Source organism: Antennarius striatus, chromosome 4 (assembly GCF_040054535.1).
Source record: "Antennarius striatus isolate MH-2024 chromosome 4, ASM4005453v1, whole genome shotgun sequence".
NCBI classification, from domain to species: Eukaryota; Metazoa; Chordata; class Actinopteri; order Lophiiformes; family Antennariidae; genus Antennarius; species Antennarius striatus.
Genome location: NC_090779.1, coordinates 22,217,151 through 22,239,713, shown reverse-complemented (window position 1 = coordinate 22,239,713; position 22,563 = coordinate 22,217,151). Strand labels below are relative to the sequence as shown.

The window sequence follows — 22,563 nt, the reverse complement described above, 5'->3', positions numbered from 1 at the left end:
TCAGGGGGGCGGAGACAATGGAGACGCTCGGACAGCAAACAGGAAGTGTTTGCTTCCACAGGGGCAGAGGTCAGGCCACCATCAATCTGTTGCTATAGAGACAGATGTTCCTTGAAACATTCCAGTCTATTCTTTCACGACAACAGACTTGCATTTGCACACACATTGACACACACCTGTACACGCGCACACACAGCAGCGGCTCACCATCCGCAGGCGGCTCAACATCCCTGCCTTCCTGTTGATATGTAGATTTCAACCGTAACACATCCAAGATTCCCACCGTGGTTTCATTTGTTTCCTCCTTCGGTCAGAGTTGGAGGTCATGTGACCGTGTTTGTTTGTCTGCTTTGGATAAAACTTTGAAGTTTTAAGTGGATCTGACGGATGTGGAAAGTTTGAGCCTGAAATGTTTTGTTTTCAATAAAATGAAAATAAAATCACCTAAGGAGCCAGAGCTGATTTTAATGGATTTTTTACATCCAGAATTAAGCAGATAACACTTAAACTGATGATTAAGTTGATTCAAAGTCATTTTACCAAGTGCAGGCGATGCTTATTTTGACATGAGGTAGATCCACCTCCTCAAACAAAAAAATCGCTGTCGTCATGGTGACATCACCATAGTACACACTGGGCACATTCATTGACGAGTAAATAAAAGCCTGAAGAGAGGACATTTGTTTCAGAGCTGTAAACGTCACAGCTCCTTTAGTTTGTCATGATGCGTTAGTCATGTCACAGGAAGTTACCTGTCGCGGCCTGCAGAGGGAGACAGAGTCTCATTTTCTAGCTTCACCTTCAGAGCTAACAAAAGGGAAAGAATTTTCAATCACAAAAAAAAACCCTTATGCAAAGAAACCAGCAGCAATAAATCAATGACAGGATCTCTTAATAAACTCAAAAGTTTTAATTTATCTTTTCAGATTTTTTTCCCCCCACACATTCATCTCAAATTTAAAAAAAAACAACTAATCTCTGTACAAAGAAAAACACAGTAGATCAAGTTAAACAGTTAAAAGTAGGAGAATAAAGATAAATCGCTGCTCTTGGAGCTGCAGACTGAACCTGGTCGTTCACGCCAACAGCAGCTGGAGGAGTTCTGGAGCTCTGGAGCAGCACCCCCACCCACCCCCGGTCTCAGTTGAACCAGGTGGTGTTGAGCTCCGTCTGTTTCTTGATGCTGGTGTCCAGCTTGAGGACTTCTCTGATTGCCATGGTAGCGTAGGTGGAGGGAGGCAGTGAGAACTCCATCCTAAGAGCCCGATACTTCCCTTCTGCAGGTGGTAGACACAGAAACATCAGGGTCATGCTTCTTATGTATATAATATGTTTGAACACGCAAAAGAGCCGGACTGCACTTTTAACTTCAAAGCTAGTGTCACTTTTCACAGGATCTCCAAAAAAACAGCCGTCTGCTAAAACAGTCTGCACAGAAACCTCATCTAATAGTGTAATTTATTTTACCAGAACATCTAAAAGAACACTGTACCCGTGTTAAAGACCGGAGCCGGTTTCTTCTCCATTTTCTCAAAGTCGCTGTGAACCAGAGAGATCCTGGGATCATCGTATCGAATCACCTCCCTGTATGAAAGTCCAGGTTAGATGTGATTGGAGGAAATGATTGTAAATAGAATTATGTTGAGACATAATATACAGGTTTCTGATTGGCTGCTGACCAGCTGACATCACTGGGCTTGATGACGATGCGCCTGTAGGCTCCAGCCAGAGAGTAGTCCTTCACTTTGTGTCTCATGTTGTCGATGTCTAGCCCGTCAGCAGAGAGCAGCTCTCTGTAGCCGTTCCCCACTGAGACACACAAACATTCCTGTCGTGAGCTTCCATCCTGTGTCCCACCCAACAGCTGTGTGACATTTACGTTCACGCAGGTCCTCCGCTTACCGTGATGCGACGGGTAGATGACATCAAACCCCGGTAGCGGCATCACAATGTCATGGATGGAGCGGCTCTCAGCCTCCTCTGCAGACAGGACGTGAGCCGCCGCTTCATGAACAGAAACAACAGTTTTAGTTGGAATAAAACATGTTGGTGGGAAGAAATCTTTTTCTTCTGGAGAATTTATCCTGGCAGCAGCAACAGGAAGCTTCGGATTCATCTATGAATACAGCAAATGTTGGAGCACTCCCATTTGAAAACATTAGCTTAGCTTTAGCTCCTGTGGGTCAGTGTAGAGACAAGTCCAGATTTTACATGGTTGACGATTTCTGGGTCTCAAAATTCTCATCAAAAACTACATTCATAAGAAACTGGACATTTCCATTGAGAAAATACCTAATTTCAAAACCCTAATACCCAATTTCATTCTTCAAATTTCAAACAAAGACAAAAGATGAGGAACTGACTTCCTTTGAGAACCAGGTCTCCCTCCACCGCCTTCAGGCCGAAGGCGTCGATCCTGCGGCTCACCATGGTGTTCCAGACGGCGCTCTGGTAGCTGTGGATGTACATCAGACGGTTGTTACGAGGGATCTGAAAGAAGAAGGATGGCTCGCTGAGATGGAGATCAGAGGTCAGTGACGTCAGTTACTGAGGCTGCTTCTCAACGTAATCATTGACCAAGAAACCAACCAGTCCAAACGCAGTGACGATGTTCTTCTTGCCGTGCATGGACAGGCCCCTCAGCAGCTGCCCCTCCACGCAGCGCTTGTTGGGCAGCTTCTTCAGCGCCGCCTCGGGGTCCTGGGTCTTCGCCCACTCCTCTCTGCAGCGGACCATGAACTCTTTCTCAGCTGAGGGAAGCAGTAGAGATGCAGAAAGATGTGAAAGCATCTTATAAAAACACCACAGAAGAAGAACAACAGGACTGATCTTACCTCCAGGCCGGGGCTTCAGAATTAAATCCACCACCTCCTTCCAGTCGTTTTTTAAGATAGCCCTGAAAAAAAAGCAGGAAACAGTTCACCCACCCCATCCTGGTGGTTTCCGTGTCTTCTGGAGAGGACCTCACCTGCCCACGTTTTGCGTCGGCACAGCCGTGGTGCCGAAGCGCTGCATGCCGTAGTAGTTGATGAAGCCGGTCTCCCTGAGGGATGTCAAGGCCTGATTGACTTGCTCCTTTGTCCCCGAGATGTTCCTGAGACACAGATTAAACCATGATGAGCTGCAGTGCCATGTGACCCGAGGGAGCATCCATGAGGAACGTCAACAGCCGAGGCGTTCAGGGCCAGTTGGTAGATTCTTCCCCAACTAAAACACATCTTTAGTTATTGTGTAATCCTGCAGCCATCCAACCAACAGACACGTGAAAACAAACTGCAACTGATCGCTTCAGATTAACCACACTCACTTCTGATTCAAGCCCCGCCCATTCAGTGAACTGATACCGATACTCTAGGATATCTAAGATTTAATCCATCTGTAATCTGTACGATAAAAGCAACTACAAAACAAGCAGACTAACAATGTAAGGAAGCGTTAACACCCCACACCATAATGAGGTACAACCCCCATGCTTACCTGATGACTACAGTGAAGTGGTTCCCCTGCAGCTCCCCCAGCTTCAGTGGATGGTTTTTGTAGCAGAAGTTTCCCAGCTTGAGGTTCATCAGACACTTGTTGAGGTGAGCCAACCTCTCTGCTGTGATCCTGAAAGGACAGGAACAACAGGTCGTCTCTTTAGCGACAGGAAAACACCTCCAGCACTGACAGGAAGCAGCACCAATGAGTATGTGCCTCCATCACACTCACCTGTGCACTGCAATCTCCTGCACTGTGATGGCTCTCTTGTCTTTGGTCCCCATGTAGGAAAACATGTTGGGTCTAAGCCTAGAAGGACACGCAGTAATGAACACAAGACGGCCATGAGTTCTTTTGATTTCTCTCTCTTAAGGTACATACCTGAGGAACTTTGAGAGCACGTTGATGGCATCCATCGTGTCCTTGTTCTCCTTGTACAACACAAAGTGGCAGAAATTGCCACGGTGTTTGGGCCAGAAGTGTTTTCTTGGAGCTTTTATGGACACAGAAAACAACACAGAGCAGGAATCATGAAACTTGACATGAACACAAGTCCGTTACGAGTACTTTATCTCACAGATTGTGTAACTGCGCCCCGTGTTGGCTGCATTTGCTTCGCACGGGTCAACAGCAACATAAAGCCACCTCAGAGTCAGAGTTAAGACGGGCGCTGGCGTTTCACAAGAGACGGATGTTTCTTTTGACACAACTACGTCTGGAGGGACTTTTTACATCGAATACCAGTGTGTCCAAACTTCTGATGCGTGCTGGAAGCACTGAGCTTTGGAAATAATGAAATAACATGACAAGCATCCTAATATTACAAAAGGAAGCATAACAGTCAGAATCCTCTTTGTAGTCAAAGAAACACTGAAAGCTGTTTCAGGTATTTCGACAAATAAAACACTCAAATCTCCCATAATCCCCTCGAGTAAATGAGAGATGAGAACTTCGGAGTTTTGTGAAAACCATTCAAGACTTTTCGAGTTCTGCTCCGGATACAGAGTCTTAGTCGAATCTTAGTTTCTTACCTGCTGTGGTTTTGACCTCTATCCACCAGAGAGGAGCAAAGGGAGGATAGAATAACGTTAGAGAGACGTTTAAGAAGTGTACGACGACTTATTAAGGGGAGAGATCTCATGCAGGGGCCTGTGGACTGACGGTTGGTTCAAGACACCGTTACAGTGACTCCCTGACAGCTCTTGAAGAACTGGGTCATAAAGCTGCTATTTAAAACCCGCTGAGTTCAGACCTGAGCAGGATCATGCAGGCGTCCGTCATGCACATGCACATGATGAAGATGATGCATTTTACCTCTCTGTGAATCAACAGCATGCTTTGCAGCAGAGGTGGTGAAGGGGGTCGCAATAAATTTCACTGGATTTGAATTAAGTCCAAACAGTTTAAAGGGATAGTTCACTCAAATATTAAAGTTCAGTCATTATCCTCTCAGCCCCACACTGAAATCTAATCCCATAATGCACTGATGGAGCTTGACAGCCTTCTCCAAAACAATGATGGGAGATGAAGACTCTGGAAACACACAAAAGGACTCCATCCAGGTTGTGTGGAGTAATTCTGGTTTCCAGACACCTGAAGGTCTCACACTACTCTTTTAAAAGATGATGCTGTTGATAGTAAATGACTTTTAATATTTGTGTGAACTGTTCCTTATGCTTGAGTCTGGTTCGGATTCCTTCCTTTCTACCTGCCAGAGCTTTCTTCCCAGCGACGTGATAGGCCACAATGAACTTGCGTCCGTCCTTCTCTTCTGTTTTTGTCTCCAGACCAGGAAACTGAGTCTTGATGGCTTTGTGAACCAGCGTCCGCTTCTCTTTTGTGTCATCCATCACCTGCAGGCGTCAACAGGAGTGAGGACATTACAAAACTAACACAGGTGGTATCATAAAGAGATCCAGGATATGTGAACTCACTTCGATGGAAACTTGGCTCTCCTTGTTTCTGATCTTCTGCAGCTGCTCCAGCTCCTTTTTCTGCTCATCAGTCAAAACATCAGACTCCACGGACGGCTCAGGCACCGGTGGACCCTCTGGTTCCTCCTAACATGGGAGAAACACGCAACAAACACACAAGTGATCATAACACAACAGCGATTTTGGTCATTTTATATTCATTCATCAAATAAGATGCCAAATGTCATTTATCTAGACTGATGAAATTTTAGCTCTATCAGTTAAAATCTCAAAAAACACGAAGACGGCAAGCAGCAGCGGTTGCGATCTTACCTCTGCAGGGATCGTAAGGTCATCTAAATGAACCATCTTGCCCTCTTTGTTGATTTCATGCACAACAAAATCAGAATATCTGAGGAAAGAAAAACGACAAATTATCTGTTAAAATTCTGAAATGGAAAAAAACGAATTGATCAAGCAGAACGAACCTTTCCTTCAGGATCCCTGAGAAGCCCTGATGATCGCTGACGTACTTAAGGATGCCCACATCCAGTTCAGTGAGGCCGTGCTTCATCATATCGGCGAACGTCTCACCACTATCCTCTCCATCTTCTTCTTCTTCACCCCCAGGTTCCTCCTCTTCATTTCGATCTGGAGGACCTCCATTCTCGTGACTGCTCTCGACTCTGGGTTTTTTGGACGGGGCGTCTTCCTCCTCATCCTCTGGACAGCCTCGCTTTTCTCCGGTCTGAATGAGGACAGGCTCCGACTCGGCCATCGGAACCAAACTGGGAATCAAACACACAGTGTGATTGAAGCAGAGGTGGATGACATCCAGTTGATGAAGTCAAATATGGAGCATCACAGTAATGATGAACAGGAGACATGAGGACACAATTTTAAAAATAAATAGGAAGATGCATCATTCAAAGATTATATAGATAATAAACTGGCACATCAGTCACATCCAGCAGCAAGTGTTGCACATGTGGGGTCAATGTAAATATGTGAACAGTACAGAATAAAGACACGATGAACAATAAAATCAGTTAATTTAAACCACAGTGAGAACAAAAAAAAATCAATCACCGTTATTTATACGTTTTACTGGCAAAAAAAAATCAGTAAATCTAAATGTTTATTGGTTCACTTAATTATCGCAAACAACTGATTTTGTTTATCCAGTAATGCTAGAATTTATTTGGGTTTGAATGCTTACTGTATCTGCAGCTTTACTCACTTGAGGCTGGATGTAGGATGGATGAGGAAACACCGGGATCGGCTTAGAGCTGGTGGACGTTGGCCGTTAAACACCGGGGGGGAGACTTCTTAACGGAGGCTGACACTAAAACACACAACGTCCACGCAGTGAAGCTGACATTCAAACGCTGGGAAACACGCTGCTAGCGCACTGCACGTCATGAATGGTTATTGACGACAGCTGCTATAGTTAGTCCTGTTGCTAGCAGCTAAGCTAAGATAAGCTAAAATGTCAGTGTAAATAAACAGTAACCTTGAGCCCGAACCGAACCGGAACATACCGGACGTTCCGTCTGGTGACAGCCACAAAAGTTCGGACCGAATCTTTTTGCTCCACCACTCTTTTCCACATGTGTTTGTTAGATACGGACGGGTCACCCCACTTCCGCTAACAGCTCCTCCGTTAACTGTTCCGGCCAATCATCTTCTTCGTCTTCTCCGCCTTCGCTGCGAGATAAGCCAATGACATTTGGGGCTGAGTTCCTTCATGCTTATTGCTGGATTGTGTAACCAATCAGTTACCAGAATTTGGGTCCATCAAGAAAAATGTTCGAGTGGAAACTTGTCCGGTGGATTTTTTTTCCCTTCTAAAAATTTGGTCAACTCGTCCGGTAACGGGAAAATTCAAGAACATTGTGTGCAGGAAACGCTTTATTTTAGCTCTGAAAATTAAAGGAACCCGATGTAAATTTGTAGATGAAGAAATTATACATTTACACAATATATTGTGGTTATAAATGAAAAATTAAGACACAAAAAAATTAAGAAAATTAGGGGAAGTGGCAGCTTTACACCTCACAGAGCAACACGAGTTTGGTGTTAAAAATTAAAAATTATTAATATATTTTTGGCAATTAATATATTAAGGGAATCATTTTGTCCTGAAATTGGTAAACTCAACATTATATTTTACTATCAGTTTGGTTATAATGTAACGTGGTCATATGGTAGTTTAAAAAAATAGACCATACTTTATCATATTGATAACCTATGAGGAGTTGCCAGCCATAAAAAAAATCCCAAGAAATATATTTATTAGATTACACACATGTATACATACAATTATTACATTTTGTAATTCCTAATGAACCCAGAATAGAAATTTAGTGGAGAAATTTCTGTCGTGCAGACATTGGGTTAAGAAAAAAAAAAAAACACTCCAAAAATAATATTTATATAATATTTATATCCATTCATCCATCCACCCATCCTGGATTTGCCCTGGAGTTTCCCTTCGGTTGGACATGCCCAAACAGCCTGAGAAGGGTTACCTCAATCTCAACCTGTTCATTCTATGTGAAAGTACAGCGTCTGTGCTCACTGCAGATGTCAAAGCTTAATGTTTCAAGAGGAGTCATGCTTAGATGGAAGGACATTTCAATTGAAGGCATCTGGAAATTCTTACTTTCAGTCATGACACAGTGCTTATGATAATAAATGAGGGTTGGACTATAGGTCCGTTGGATTGCAGGTCACCTCCCTTCATCATGATGGTCTGATACAAGCTCATCTATTACTCCTGATGCTGCAACAAACTGCGGACCATCCCACATGCCAATGTTGTCATCATTCATGAACAGAAACCCAGCTGCTCACTCGACATCAGCACCACCGACCTGAGATGGAGCAATCCACCAGTTTCCAGCTGAGAAACATGATCTCAGATTTTGAGGCCCTGCTTCACACCCAGCTGCAAAACCTTTTCATATGAGATTTTTGCTACTCACAGCTTTGCATTTCATGTAATCACTTGAAAAATAATTTCCAAATAGTATGTAAAGGGAGACTGTGAGATTATCACATTCATCTGAACCATTCATAGACTGGATCAGGACAAATTTATATTATAAGCAGATAAACAAAGAAAACTAGAATCACTTTAGTGAAAGTGGTTGAAAAATAATCCTTTATTAAAACTTGCTTTAATAATATCATTGTAACCCTATTCAGTTCATACAACAGAGAGAAGAGTTGAATAATGTCTGCTTGTGGCCATTTTCCAATAAAAACATGTAAACAAGCTGATTAAAAAATACAGTGAAGAGTAAACGTAATAAATTTAAATATGTTTGTTTGCTCTGTGGAAAGTAGTGTTGATCTCATTCTGAATCTCAGTCCGCAGACAATTATTCAAACCTCTAGACTCTGTTCAAAGAGCAACGGTCAAAAAGTCTCTGTGCAGTCTCCTGAGGATCTCATCTTCCTCTTGTCCAGGCATCAGCATGTGTAGGCAAGCTGTAACATGTGCACATCGGCCAGGTAGAGTTTCAGAAGCACCAAGTGTTTCCAATCATGTAAACCTCTTATCGTAAAAGATGAGTCCACCGGGGCTAGAGAGGTGTCAAACATCCAGCGTGGAAGGCTCCGTCTGTCTTCCCACTTTACAGTTCTGCAGTGACACCATCCAGTGAAGAATGGCTACTTATACTGGAACTGATGGTAGACAGGTGTCCAGATCATCAGCAAACAGGAAGCCACGCCCACCACACCACACACACACACACACACACACACACACACACACACACACACACACACACACACACACACACACACACACACACACACACACACACACACACACACACACACACACACACACACACACACTCACTTGCTTTTCAATAAAAAGATATTTAGATATAAAGTTTTTTGTTGATTCAAAACCTCTACAACCAGCAATCCTCCCAGCAGACCACTCAAAGAACTCAAAGAACTCACAGAACTCAAAGAACAAAACATTGTAATTCTGGATGAACAATGTAATCTTCAGTCTGTAGTGTATATTTTTGATGTGTAAATATAACTGTAAATTTATGATAATATGATATATGTTAATATGTTTACAATATATGAATATGTAAATTTCATATGTTGCAAATGTTAATATGTATGTATATTATTTAAGTATTTATGTATGACCCCACCCCCACCCCTGCTGCCACGATCGCACAAATTTCCCCACTGTGGGACAATAAAGGTTTATTATTTATTATTTATTATTAAAATCATCACTCATTAAACTTCAGAATCCGGCCTCTGTCTGCTGCTGTCGGTCATTATTTCCCTCCGATCCTCTCAGGCGACTTAAGAAAAAACTGAGCCCTTCTTCCTCTGTGACATTAGCTGTCATGAGAAATGTGTGATGTCATAGACTAAACCTCAGGGCTACAGTAAATCCCACAAAATCCATCTTTAATCATTGTTTTGGTCAAAGAGCTCAATCGAATATCGACTCCACAAAGGTCACACAACTACTTTAAGCTTGAAGTTCAAAGATCAAAAAAACAAGAAAATGACAGCGTTTCCATCATCATCCATCATCAAGACAAGAAGACACCACAGAACAGACCCACGTCAGCTAAAATCAAATGCAGTGTGTTCAACATGTGGCTCCAGAGAAGGGGTCCGTGTAGAGGACCGCTGTCTTCCACAGTCGGGACGCTTCACCAGCACCTCCATCCTGTTCCAGTACAACAAAACCTCTCAGATGTTATAAGAGGTTGTGTTTCACAAGCATCTGTTGGTCGCTTCGTTTGTAGTTTTATTTTTTTGTCAGCATGATTACATAAAATCTATAGGTCAGGTTTCCACCAATCTTGATAGACCGATGGGGAGCGGGCCAGGAAAGGGCCCATTATGGTTTGGTGCAGTTCCCGATAAAGACTCAGATCCAGGAGTTTCTTTGACATCTCTTTATATGGTGTTTTTCAACATTTACTCTAATTACACAGAAATGCAGCAGCAGGGCGGGGTGACGCTCAGCTAGTCTAACATATACACTCCACAAAGGGCCGTTTTATATTCAGTATTATAACTGCACACAGTGATTTACCTGAATCAGTTCACTTAGAAGCAAATGGAATGTCTGATCTCCATCCTGATTAAGACTGAATTCATCCTTTAAAAGCAATAAAATCCACAGACGCTTTGAGCAACTAGACCTTGAGACTGAGGCACGACTGCATAAAAGCAGACCTTTCTTTGACAGTGCTGACATACTGGATTTGATGATCTGATATAGAAATAAATTAGTTTCTAAGTCCAAACCTTCTCCCGAATGCAGTAAGAGCTCTTTAGCACATTTCCTGACGCATTAGGACAAAATCTATCATCTCTTCTACATTCAAAGACATATACTGTATGTATTTGAAGGCAAATGCTAATGTCAGCTTCAGGTATATTCTACTATGTGCAACATCTTAGATCAACACATGCAAAGATTAGTGAGTTTTTCAAGGCATTGGTGACACTGGATGAAAAGTCAAGACAACAGCCGAAGCCTTTAGGAGATGTCCTCTGGGAACAATGACAAGAATGCGTAGCAGTCAGCTGGATTAATGACCACTACTAACTTATTTTCTAAATTCCATGTCCGTTACATTTACATTAAATCTTAATAAGTGTTATTGCATAGTTTTATTTCTCCTCTATGTTTCTCTAGGGATAGATCACACCAAAAAGAAAATCCTGTCTTTATCTCATCATCTTCTGTTCCTTCAGAAGATTTCTGGATTCTCACAGTCGACTGACCTTCCACCATGTCCACGACCAATTGAAGGGACTACTGTAGTTTAGAAACCGATCAACCCTAGACCTTCTGATGACGTGGGTACAAGACTAAAATTGTTTTTTCCACACAAGCTCCAATAATTAACACAAAAACTACTGAAATTGAAGTCTTTCTTGAAGTAGCAGCTAAAATACTTAGACTGGGAAGTGGGAAATGGACTGGGGCTCAAATGATCCTCATGGAGTTGCCCTTTCTGAGGAAATGAGAGCAGGAAGCTGATGATGCTATGTTATCTTGACCATCTGCTGTTTGTAAGCAGAGAGCTGAGAACATTCTTGTTAGAAAGGCGTTTTGTTGTAAAGTTAATTAAAGAAACCGGAGCAGCTTTATGGTGCCTTCAGTTTTAGCTATGGACGTGGCAATCTAGGAGGAAGTGTATGTAGAAATATCCTCTTCCTCATATTGTCTGGTGTTGGTCTGAGTTGAGAATGCATGGAAGGATATAGCATGGATGTATACCGACTGTGAAGAAACACAGGGCTGAGCTTCATCTACAGAATCAGAGCTGAAGGGATGAAACGCTTGAGACGTGCTAACAGAACGTAACAGCCATGACCTTTAGTGCTACTTACAACCTATAACATTCCTGAAACTTCACAGTGAATCACCCGGAGAAGATTTTATCACTAAAAGAGCAAGGTAAGAGAAACATAAAACAACTTTGAATAGCTGTGATCCTTTCACAGTGTTTTCGTCAAACTCGTTTTGGCGATGAAAGAGGCTTACATCTCAATAAAAACCAAGATCCCTAAAAGATTTTAGAAAACATTATTTATTACTCTGTTTTTAAAATTCTCACTAAGGTCTCAAGCTCTGAAATGACCCAAAATAACTTCAGCTCATAACTAAGACCTCTCACAAAGTTAACCTTACTTGTGTTGGTTATGCTCATGAAACCAGAGCTGCTTCTTCTCAATCTAGGGGCTCCAAGGAGGTTTTAAATGGTCCTGCTTTTAATCCAGATCTCCAAACTGTTTCAAACATAAACATTTTAGCTCGTATTCTTGATCTCTGGGTCAAGGAGGAGTATGTTTGCTTCCAATGTCAGATTAAACGCTTACAGATGGGAGCTGGAGAGTTTCTAGTTGGTGGAATCAGACAGGATGAAGACGGGCTGGAGTAACGCTGATGCTAGGTGGTTTAAGAAACAAGCTGCAGCTCATCTTCAGAACTGAATGATGGTGTTTACAAAATGCTATCACACTGCTCTTGATCAGACTGTCCAGAGTCGTGATAAGAACCAGTAGCAGTTAAATGGGTTGCAAAACGCTGTTGCTGCTAAATAAGGAGATCTTCTTAAACACTTTGAGAATATTCAGGGGGATTCCTCCCTGGAACGCTCTGACATAAATGCTGGCTTATTTCTAGGAGCCTGTTTATCAGACAGTTTATGAGACAATTTGTTGTTGTGTTTGAATTGTGATGTTAAGTCAAGTTCAAGATCCAGGAAATGCATCAGGGGCAACACTGGGTATCGTCAGCACTGATTCCAGCAGTCATCCCCCTCCTCATGGAATGGTGCAGCCTCTAGATGTCACGGTTGGATGGATGATGGAGGATGAAGGATGTAGGATGGTGGATGGCTGTCCTCCATGGAGGATGCTTTCAGTGAACCATTCCACTAGGTACGCGATCACAAGTTTTGACTCATCACTCCCCTCCACTAGAAGGTAGTGTTGTTGGTATGCACGCGTTGACTGACACATGGCATCCATTTCTATTCATGAACAGAATAAAAACAAGCCTTTCGGGTCGGGATGATGTCGATGGTGTTGCCTTTCAGAGCCTCAGCCTCAGATGTCGATCCTGATTCCGTCTCGTTTGACACGACCGGTTCAGAAGTCAACTGATCAAAGAAAAAATTAACACACTTAAAAATAGGAACCATGCATGCCTAGACATTTATTTCTCTGGTGACATTACACATTCATGCAGACTGAAGCATTTCTTTTTAATCTCACCTTGTTTTATTTTCTATTTGCTTTATCTTTCCTGTAATCTTGCCTCCCATTGGTTGGTGAGGACACACCTATGTTTCCCAAAGCCCTGAGTGATAAAACTTGAACTTTTTGTCATATTTAATAGACTCATCCATCACATGGAGACTTTTCAACGCGTCCGCTTTTGTTTTAAATATTTCAGCCCTAGAAATCTCCTTAGAGAGCTTCTCTATCGGCTCCTGGGAGACCCCCAGCTCCCCGCTGCTCCACTGTCCTGTAACATTTTCTTGTGGTCTGCGTTTACTCATCAAACAGAAATCATTCCTTTGAGTAATTGCATGTCTAAATGCTCCCTCTGACCTCTTAGATTCACAACTGATGGAACTCTGGTTGCTGCTATGCTTTCCTGACTGTAACCCAAAGGTTCCCAGCAGAGTTAACGATGAGAAACAGGGAAATCCTTTCCAGATGTTGTGACCAGTGTTCTAATTTATCGACAGAGGACTACAAACTACTGGGGGTGATTTCCTTTCCTTTTACGGGACAGAACTCATCCCTGGTGCTGCTGAATTTTGGAAATCGACACCTGTGCATGGGGCGTTAGGTACTCAACTCATAAATTGAAATAACACCACCCTGTCGATGGACATCAGTTCCACTATGTTACCAGCAGTCAAGGATTACACACTGAAGAGCATTGGATTGGGTTGAACCTCTTTGACTAACCTAGAAGTAACTTTCAGAAAAATAAAAATAAGCTTTAGATTATGATGCTCGTGCTAAGACATCTTCCTCCCTTCTCCCTCTCCTCTCACCTCCTGTTGGTCCAGAGAAAAGGGACTCAAGTGGCTGGATAGGAACGGCTCTCCTTCGTGTATTTTCACCTCCAAAAACAAGAAGTTGTCTCTTTTCTCAACCTAAATTCCATGTGGGTAGAATGATGGCTGCCTCCAGCAGCAGAGATGGGGTCCCATCAATGACCTTTGACATCTCAGGAGGTGGGTTTGTAAGAATAGTTTCCTTTACATGCAGACGTTCTGCATCACTGTCAACTCAAATAAACCATCTTCAATAAGGCTCTGCGCTTTAGAATGGGTACATTTTGTTCAGCTATGTGCGGATCTTCCTGAGGGCAAAGTGTTGCCTGCCCCACCCTACACTGGCCACCCCCCACCCCCTAGTTTCCCTTTTTAATATTTTATAGAATGGCGAGCGCCAATCAACCTTTTTTTAGGATGGCTTTCCAAGGTCTGCCAGCTGCACGGTCAGCTTCATCAGCCTGATTAGATTTCAGTAACGTCACGTCGGACTAACGGACAATAAAGGCCGAGAGCCAAGTTCCCATGATGCAAAGTGATGCAGGAAGATTGACTAAACAGAAAACAACAATATGTACAGCAGATGCAGACATTCCTCAAAGTTGGCTGTGAAAATTTTTATTGCTTGGTTCAAAAAATAAACTAGTTATTCGAACAAGCGTTTTGGGATTGGATGCATCAGTTTGTCTAATATGCATCCAAAAATATTATAAATAAACTAACAAATGAGAACAGTAATAAATAAGGGCATCCAAAAATATAATACTTTCCAATAACAAACATCAGATGCATGCATATTGTTGTTTCATAGGGGAATTATGAAACAACAATATGCACTCTCTGATTAAGAGAGCACATCTCTGCCACTTCTAATATCCTGGAAGCACATCGGATGAAGCTCAGCTGCTTCCACCTGACCTCTCCCACCTCATGGAATCGTTGGGAGAGGTCAGCAACTCTGTAAACAAGTCAGAACCAAGTCAGATCCCATGAAATTTTACAATGCATGCGTGCATCTGAAATCACCCTGGAGACCAAAAAAGACAATAAAGTCTCCATCAGGCTTAAACAAATTGTCCACTTTTAAAATAGCACCAAAAAAACTTCAATTCAACAGAATTCAAATTTTATCTACCAAAAAGTAAGTATTTTTAAAATCAAACTCTTCTACTCTTCAGACTCAGTCAGTCAAGTTGTTGGAGATTTTTTCCTCAAATAAACAGGAAAAGAAAAATTGTGATTGAAAAACAAATTAAGATTGTGATTGAAAATTGTTGTAAGAAATAATTCATGCTGAAAGTTTTGCAAGAATTCTGCAGAAATCTGTATAAACATGAAGCCATCCTGTTCTGACTCATTGGTTTTATCACTGTCAAAGGAGGAATTAGTGTGTGTCATCATCATATAAATAGTTGATAATTTTGTGTTTTTATTCATAAAGAAACTCTGAAAATAACAGGGGTCCAAGAATGGAACTCGGTGGGACTCCATCACAGTTCTCCTACAACATTTAAGTTTGCAAAAGAGGTTATGTTTTTATCAATTTCCATTGGCAGCTTGGTTTTCAACAAAAAAGCTTGCTTAAAAAGTGATATGTGGATTTTCCACCATACGTAGAAGAATCTAGAAAATTTATGTATCACATAAATCGCCATTGCTGCATATACAAAACAAGGAGGAAAATGTTTCTTTTGGCATTTTGAAGCAAAAGGGAATTGAGGTTAGAAAAAAAATGTTGGACGTCCCTTTAAGGTTCTTATTCTTTCAGTCAGAAAATAGATAGAGTTTAATTCAACAAGATTAATGGTAGGATTTCTGTACTTCCAGTTAATCTGATTTTAAATCAAACTCAACTAGACAGCAGTAACAGAAGCAGACATTTATGGTAAGAAATCATGGTAGATAATCTCAGCAAAAGGTTACGTTGTTTTTTTATGTTCAAGATTCAAGAAGTCCCGATGAAGTGGGTGGATTCTTGTGTTATGCGTACACGTCTGGACAGATGTTGGTAAATTGTAGAAGAGAAAAAAAAAATTGATAAAGGGGCATACCCAGTGTAAATCTGTAAATCCAGGGTGAATTTGTAAATTGTCAAATTTCTAATTTCTACTAATGTAAATAGTGCTACCTCTTTACTCTGTATTATTTATCTATATTTGTTCAGTATTTATTCTTCTGTATCTCTGTAACTTACCTAATAAGGCTTATGCTGCTGCAATAATGGAAATGTCCCCACTTTTGGCCTAATAAATGAATGTCTTATAATATTTATCTTATCTTATCTAGAACTTGTTTGCCACTCACTTTTAGAAATAACAAGGTGGTGTCAATTAAAATCATGATGGAATGTGATGGAACAGTGGGACACAGAAGGAAGGTCTGATGTCTTAATTTTGGTTTTGACACCAGTTGGAGATGAAAGGAAATTATCGATGTGTGACACAATTTTAAATCACATATATTTAATGTCTTGTCTTGAGGGAAGATGGAAGTGTCTCCAAACAAAATCTCAAGTCTATGTGTAAAATATGAATACACACTTCTATCTAGAATAAGGATATAAAACCTAAAGACGGACGCCTAAATGTTCACTGAGGATTTCAACATTTAAATTATAATTCCAATCATTCCTGCTGGCTGTTACTGTGGTCAACATGAAGCCAAAGGAAGACGAACAGGATTTAATACTGGCTTTACAAGGCCCCCTCTTCTTTTTCATTAAGGGAGAAAGCCACGCTCTGCAGGACAGGAAGGTGACTCATCCCCACCAATCGATAATGAAGACACTCGCTGAGAGGTCATGTCCACGTTCGCCAGCAGCATTTTTCCTCTGGTCGAGGATCACACAGCTGGTTCCCCAGAGAGCTGCAGCATCCACACAAAATGCCACTGAAGTCTGATACCTCTTATAAAAATAGATTCCACATTTACCTCGCATTTAGCACGCTGCCTATGTGCTAACGTAGGCGGCGTAGGAGGCCGTCGCATATTTCCAGCCTCCTTAAAACTCCATTAGAGATATTTTCATAGTGTTTCCTGACTTTGAAAAGCAAATGTTCTATTTTCTTTTTCCTTTTTAACGGAGATGAATCATGTTAGACCTGGATTCTATTCCATGATAATTGTCAGTAATAGCACAAACCATCCTTTAGACTGTAATTCTTGTGGAAAAAAGAGCACAATCATTTTACCAGACTGTCCAGCTGCTGTGGCGATCGAGACCTCTGGTCTGGTCTGTGTAAATTTCAATTTCAGTGAAAACATCCACCTTAAACATTAGCCCATGCTACCGTTAGCCACATCCTCTCCATGAGAGGGATGTGTAACAGATAAGGTAGTCAATGACAGATGGAGCTCATTGGAGTTTAATGGTGGAGGCTCAGAAAAAGCCTGATCACAGTCGAGAGCGCAGTTGATAGAGCGCTGAAATACAGGATCTCAGATCAGTTTGGGGCAAAATATTTTGAATATAGTTGGACGTTAGACAGCTGTGTGAGACTGATTAAAAAGAGTATAACATGGGACCTTTAAACAGATTTCTCAATTCAACATGTTTATTTTGGACTAAATTCACCCAAATGGCACCATTCCAGGTCCTGTAGGACCACAGAGGTAATGGCTTTGGCCTGAGGCCTGACACATATAGATGTAAGATGTTTGATAATTGTCACAATTTAATAGCTATAATGAGACAGTGTTTGTTAACGCATGAATGCTCCAATGTTTGCTCACTGGTCTGGTTTCTAATGCACATAACAGCAGGAAGTAGAGGTTTTAATCTGTATAAGGCTTGTCTGCTGGGACATTTCTTGAGACATACACACTCAGCTGAGACCCGTTTTAGGTCTAATCACACTGACAGCTAAGTCAATACCGTACCAGCAGGTGGGAACAGCAGGATGGTGGTGGGTTTGTGGGTAGTTGTGTGTTGACTTTCAATGTCAGTGTAGTCATCACATGCAGATAATCAGGTGTAGCCCCAACATTGTCCTACTACTGCGGGATGATGTTTTCCCCTTCAGTAAATAGTAATACTACACTGTAAAAATACAGAAGCAGAAGTCCAGCATCAAAAGTGCCCCAACCTGATCTGAAGTTATTCACACTTTGTTAAACTGAAATGACTCTAGTGAACTAGCTTCTCTCAAAGGTCAGACACTGAAAGCATCGGCAGCATCGATTGGCTGAGCTTCTCCGAGGGGCCCTGAGGATCAAATCTTTGCAGTTACACAGGAAACAGAAGCTCACCATGAATGAATCCACAGCGATCAATAATCCTGTCAGTGCTGAGCAGTGAGGCAGCAGGAGTTTGGTGGATGGCGCTGGCGAGGCGTCTCCAGGCTCCTACTCCTCCTCCCAGGTGTCTCCTGGATCCTGAGGGTCCACTGGTGCTCCAGATGCTCCAACAGCTGGTCAAGTCTAAATCCCACAGTGTGAATGTAATCCACAGACACACACTGATTGACTGTGGAGGTGAGGTCACACCCCATGTTCAAGCTTCAGCCTCCTGGATCACCTCGGTTTAGGAGACAACCTCGCAGAGTTCAGATATTGTTTCAGGACTGATTGTGTCATGATCCATTTCCACCCCACTGGTGGGTGTTTCCTCATGATCATCAATAAATGGACAGAGAAATAATCGCTGATATGATTTACAACTTTTGCTGTTAAAACAACACAAGTTTGGTAACTAGCAAACTAACATTTATGACAAGGTAATCCTTTATTTGCCCCACAGTGGGGAAATTCGCAAAAGGCACTGCTGGGATTCGAACCCAGGATCTCCTGTTTACTAGACAGGCGCTTTAACCAACTAAGCCACAGCGCCAGTGGATTGGGTTGTTTTAAAATGACAACACAGGCATTGATTCTATTGTATTGAATGAACAATTATTATTATTATAAAATACAATAATATAATATTATGCATTTCTTCACCACATTTTTTGATTGTGATTTTATCAGCTTGTTGCTAGCAGTTAACTGAATCATTTATTTGTTTTATTTCTATGATTTGATTTTCCTTTGTTTAATAAAACCTTTAAAATGATGTGTGATGAAGGTGGACTGTCTGTTTGGAACAGAACATACCATTTTGTGTACCGGGAGGATATCGGTTCGGATGCAAGACATAAAATTCTGATGTCAAAAAGAGCAAACAGGAGTACTCCTCCTTGCTGATGTTTCCCCAGACAACACGCATTTACGAAGGTCCATGACTATTGAATTACATATTGTTATTTTAACTTTTACCAGATTAAATTTAACGAAATATTAGATATTATGTTTGGAGTGGTTTCACATCGCGGCTGCATTATTTAATTAAGGCTAATCCCAATTTTCTGTACTGTTAAGTCAGACAATATAGTATATAGCAATGCATAAATGCTTTGTATAAAAACCAATTATTGGGGTATAAGGAACAGATTTATCTGTTTAGATTTTATATTACAGTATCTTAAAACTGGGTCCTCGTTCAGTAATTGAGTAAACTGACTCTGTTACTTCTTATCAATGCTATCAGCTTGATGGTTCACAGAGATGTGAGTTCAGCCAACATAATTTCTGAAATATGTGATTATTTGACAGCTGAGGGGGGATCTTCAGATGGATGTAATTTTAATGTCTGTCCCCACTGATCAAAACTAAACATAATAACAGAAAAACCTGGCAGGGAGAATAATAAAAAAAAAAAGCTAAAGTACAAACCGTCTTAGGAAACATCACTAAATGCTGTTGAGACGATAAACTTACGAGAGACTTGGCGAGGATGTTTTCACTGCAGATGTGAATGAATAAATCTCCTATTTCTGGTACCGGTTCAACATTTCACAGCGAGAAAAAAGTAAAAATCACCACCATCTGGTCAGAAATAGAATGTAGATCTCAGCGAGTCTCTTCAGCGTGACTGAAGCAGCAGCATCTACCATTACCTCCAGATGAACAGATTTATGATCAACGGTGACCCTTTCGTTGACCTTTTGTTTCGACCTCCTCAGGACAATGCAAGATCGCTGCTGTGCTGCTGTGAGTTGAGCAACACAAAGACAGGATCCAGGATTCAGTCAACGCGCTTTCAATATATTAACAAATCAACATGATGTATGAACTCAGCCATTGAGAGGCAGAAGGAGTTCAAAACCAATTAAACTACATTAACCTTCAGTACAGGCTCATTAGAGTTCAAATATCACCTCAATGAGTTTAAAATATGGTGGAATGAAGAAGGTGGGGCGGTGAAGAGCAATAGAGGAGGAGGCAGCTCATGTGTAATGATGTTGACTGGGATTAAGAGGGACTAAGGTTGAAAAGATGGTTTTCATTTCATCTCCTGAGGCTCGTTTCCACTTGTTCAACCTTTGATGTGACTGCAGAAGAAGGGAGAGTATATCTTGTGGGTAAAATGCACATGTAAAAATCACCTCCTGGCAGTCTACAGGTATTATTTCACATATGCCAATTTTTTACAACCGAAGCAACAAAAACATCCCCATTTTACTGTCTGAGCTTGTTAAAGTGAAAAGAAATGTATTGTGACATAGAAGCTAAGCCAGCGCCTCAGGATCCAGCAGGTTCTAATGTTTTGCACATTGGAAAGAAAGAGTTCCTGAAGGTTTTTTAGCTGTGCATCTGCAGGACAGAGGTGTGAAGACAAATAAAAAGTGTGCGATCCTCTGGTGTGAAAAGTGTAGCACACCAGAGGATGGTAACCAGCGGGGCGCTGGGTTTTTATGGGCAGGAATTTCAAGGATTTAGTTGAACTCGTTTAGACTGCTAGCCAAGGTGCTAACACCATGCTGGGAGCATCACTTTAGGAATTTGTGGTTATTTATTGTCTGCCTTTATTATTATTGTTAATAAATTGTATTTTACAATTTAAAATTAAGATGGAAGAAGAACGTAACATTTCTACTAGCTTGATGCCTTAAAGCCCTTAGCACAGGCAGCATGCATGCATCCTCACACTCTTGTTTTTGTGTTGTGGTTTTGATATGGTTTGAATGAAAATGACACACACTGTTTAAAGAACAGTTCATGGGCCTGATGAACAACTTTTTAACATGTGGTGTGATTTAAAGCCTGAAGGGCTGCGCTGCTGCTGCTGCCAGGGCTGGATATCCGCTGTTCTTGCGAAGGCTTAAAAGACTGCTCAGTTGTGTAACCGTACAACAACATCCATTTCCAGGGAACGCTGCCCAGATAAAGCTTCACGATTATTATAATTGCTTATATTAGAATTAGGTATTAAATTTAGAAAACAACAAAAACAAACACTGCAAATCATTCCTGATTAGTAACATATCTGGGAACAGAACAAAGACTGATGGCAGAAGTGAAATTTGACTAAGAACAAACAATCTGGATGTGATGAAGGCTCTCGTCTCTCAGCGGTTTGGTCGCTCAAACCTTTTACTGCTAAATGACTCATGAAGATATTTTATTTCAGAGGTTTTCCAACAAAGCTGAATACATTTTCTGATGATTGTTTTGAGAAACGCATGAAATCTGACATGGGTTTCATTGTAACAGTCTTATAACCATAAAAATTGTAAACCACAATAATTACTTTTCCCAGTAGGATTGATAATCACTGATCAATAAACAGCTATGCAAAGCCTATTTCTGCCAACTGACTTTTTTTGTCTTTGTGAACTCACTCTGCAACTCATCTCTCTCTCATGCATGTGTTTGCAATCCAAACGTGCAAAAGAAAAACCTTCATTTTAAACAGAAATATGTTCAAATCTGAGGTCATCACTGATTCCCTGGAGGATCAGTGCTTTGCTAGATGTGGGGGAGAATCCAATCGTGCCAGACACCTGCAGTTTGCTGGTCGACCGGAGCGTCTGATCGCTCGATGCCTCTCCACACGGTTTATTTCAGGTGCAACAAATGGCAGCACTCACAGAGACCCGAGGTCATCACTGTCCTCCACTGGAAGACTTCAGAAAAACTCACAGGAATTTAGCATAAAGTAACATGACTTTAACAGGAACCAGATTGAGGCATTAATCTACAGAAACCCCCCCAGACTATATATGCTCATGTATCTGCATGATTTCACACAGTTTATTTCAATCATGGTGCTGTTTTTTTGCATATTTTTAGGCTGAATTATGTCACTCTAGTCATATCTGTTTGACCATTTGAATTCAGTATCTGTAACTATAACTGTACAGGAAGGGGCGGGGCTTACACCAGAGGTTATTTCTATGTCTGAAATGGATTTTGGCTGCTTGAATTGAGCCTGTATTTTTTCTCCGTGTCTACATTATTCCTTCCTGAGCAGATGTAAGACAAAAAGAACAAAACAGATTAGTTATGCAATGAGCATTATGAGAATCCGTTTTCTTGTGTTTGAGATTTAACTGCTTAATCGTGACTCATCTTCACCGCTTTCTATGGAAAACCAGGCTTTTCTTACAGATCCATTGAAATATGATGATGGTTAAATATCTCTGTGAAGACGAATGAAAAAAGAAATGAGTCACAATTTTTAAAACGTGCAAGCTTCACCCTCATAATGGAAACATAATGAAAACAGATTGGATGAATCAGAGCATCCACCGATGGTCGGGGAG

General features: G+C 41.3%; 1 protein-coding gene and 1 non-coding gene across 3 annotated transcripts; both read right to left on the bottom strand.

The window, feature by feature from the left end:
* Nucleotides 1-895: 895 nt before the first annotated feature.
* On the bottom strand, nucleotides 896-7,071 carry pus7 (pseudouridine synthase 7). Of its 2 annotated transcripts, none has more exons than XM_068314113.1 (17): nucleotides 6,932-7,071; nucleotides 6,610-6,735; nucleotides 5,879-6,178; nucleotides 5,724-5,802; nucleotides 5,412-5,537; nucleotides 5,186-5,330; nucleotides 3,859-3,970; nucleotides 3,709-3,786; nucleotides 3,478-3,606; nucleotides 2,969-3,094; nucleotides 2,835-2,896; nucleotides 2,590-2,750; nucleotides 2,364-2,490; nucleotides 1,903-2,004; nucleotides 1,680-1,809; nucleotides 1,493-1,584; nucleotides 896-1,277 (listed from the first exon to the last, which is right to left on the bottom strand). In XM_068314113.1, the coding sequence occupies exons 3-17, from the start codon at nucleotides 6,166-6,168 to the stop codon at nucleotides 1,141-1,143; spliced, it is 1,896 nt and encodes a 631-aa protein (XP_068170214.1). In that variant the 5' UTR covers nucleotides 6,169-6,178; nucleotides 6,610-6,735; nucleotides 6,932-7,071; the 3' UTR covers nucleotides 896-1,140. The 2 variants fall into 2 exon arrangements, with proteins under 2 accessions (XP_068170214.1, XP_068170213.1); XM_068314112.1 differs by having other exon boundaries at nucleotides 6,631-6,735.
* An 11,664-nt stretch (nucleotides 7,072-18,735) lies between these two features.
* trnat-agu (transfer RNA threonine (anticodon AGU)) lies at nucleotides 18,736-18,809 on the bottom strand. Its single transcript has one exon. It is a non-coding gene; the product is annotated as a tRNA-Thr (tRNA).
* Between the last annotated feature and the right edge of the window lie 3,754 nt (nucleotides 18,810-22,563).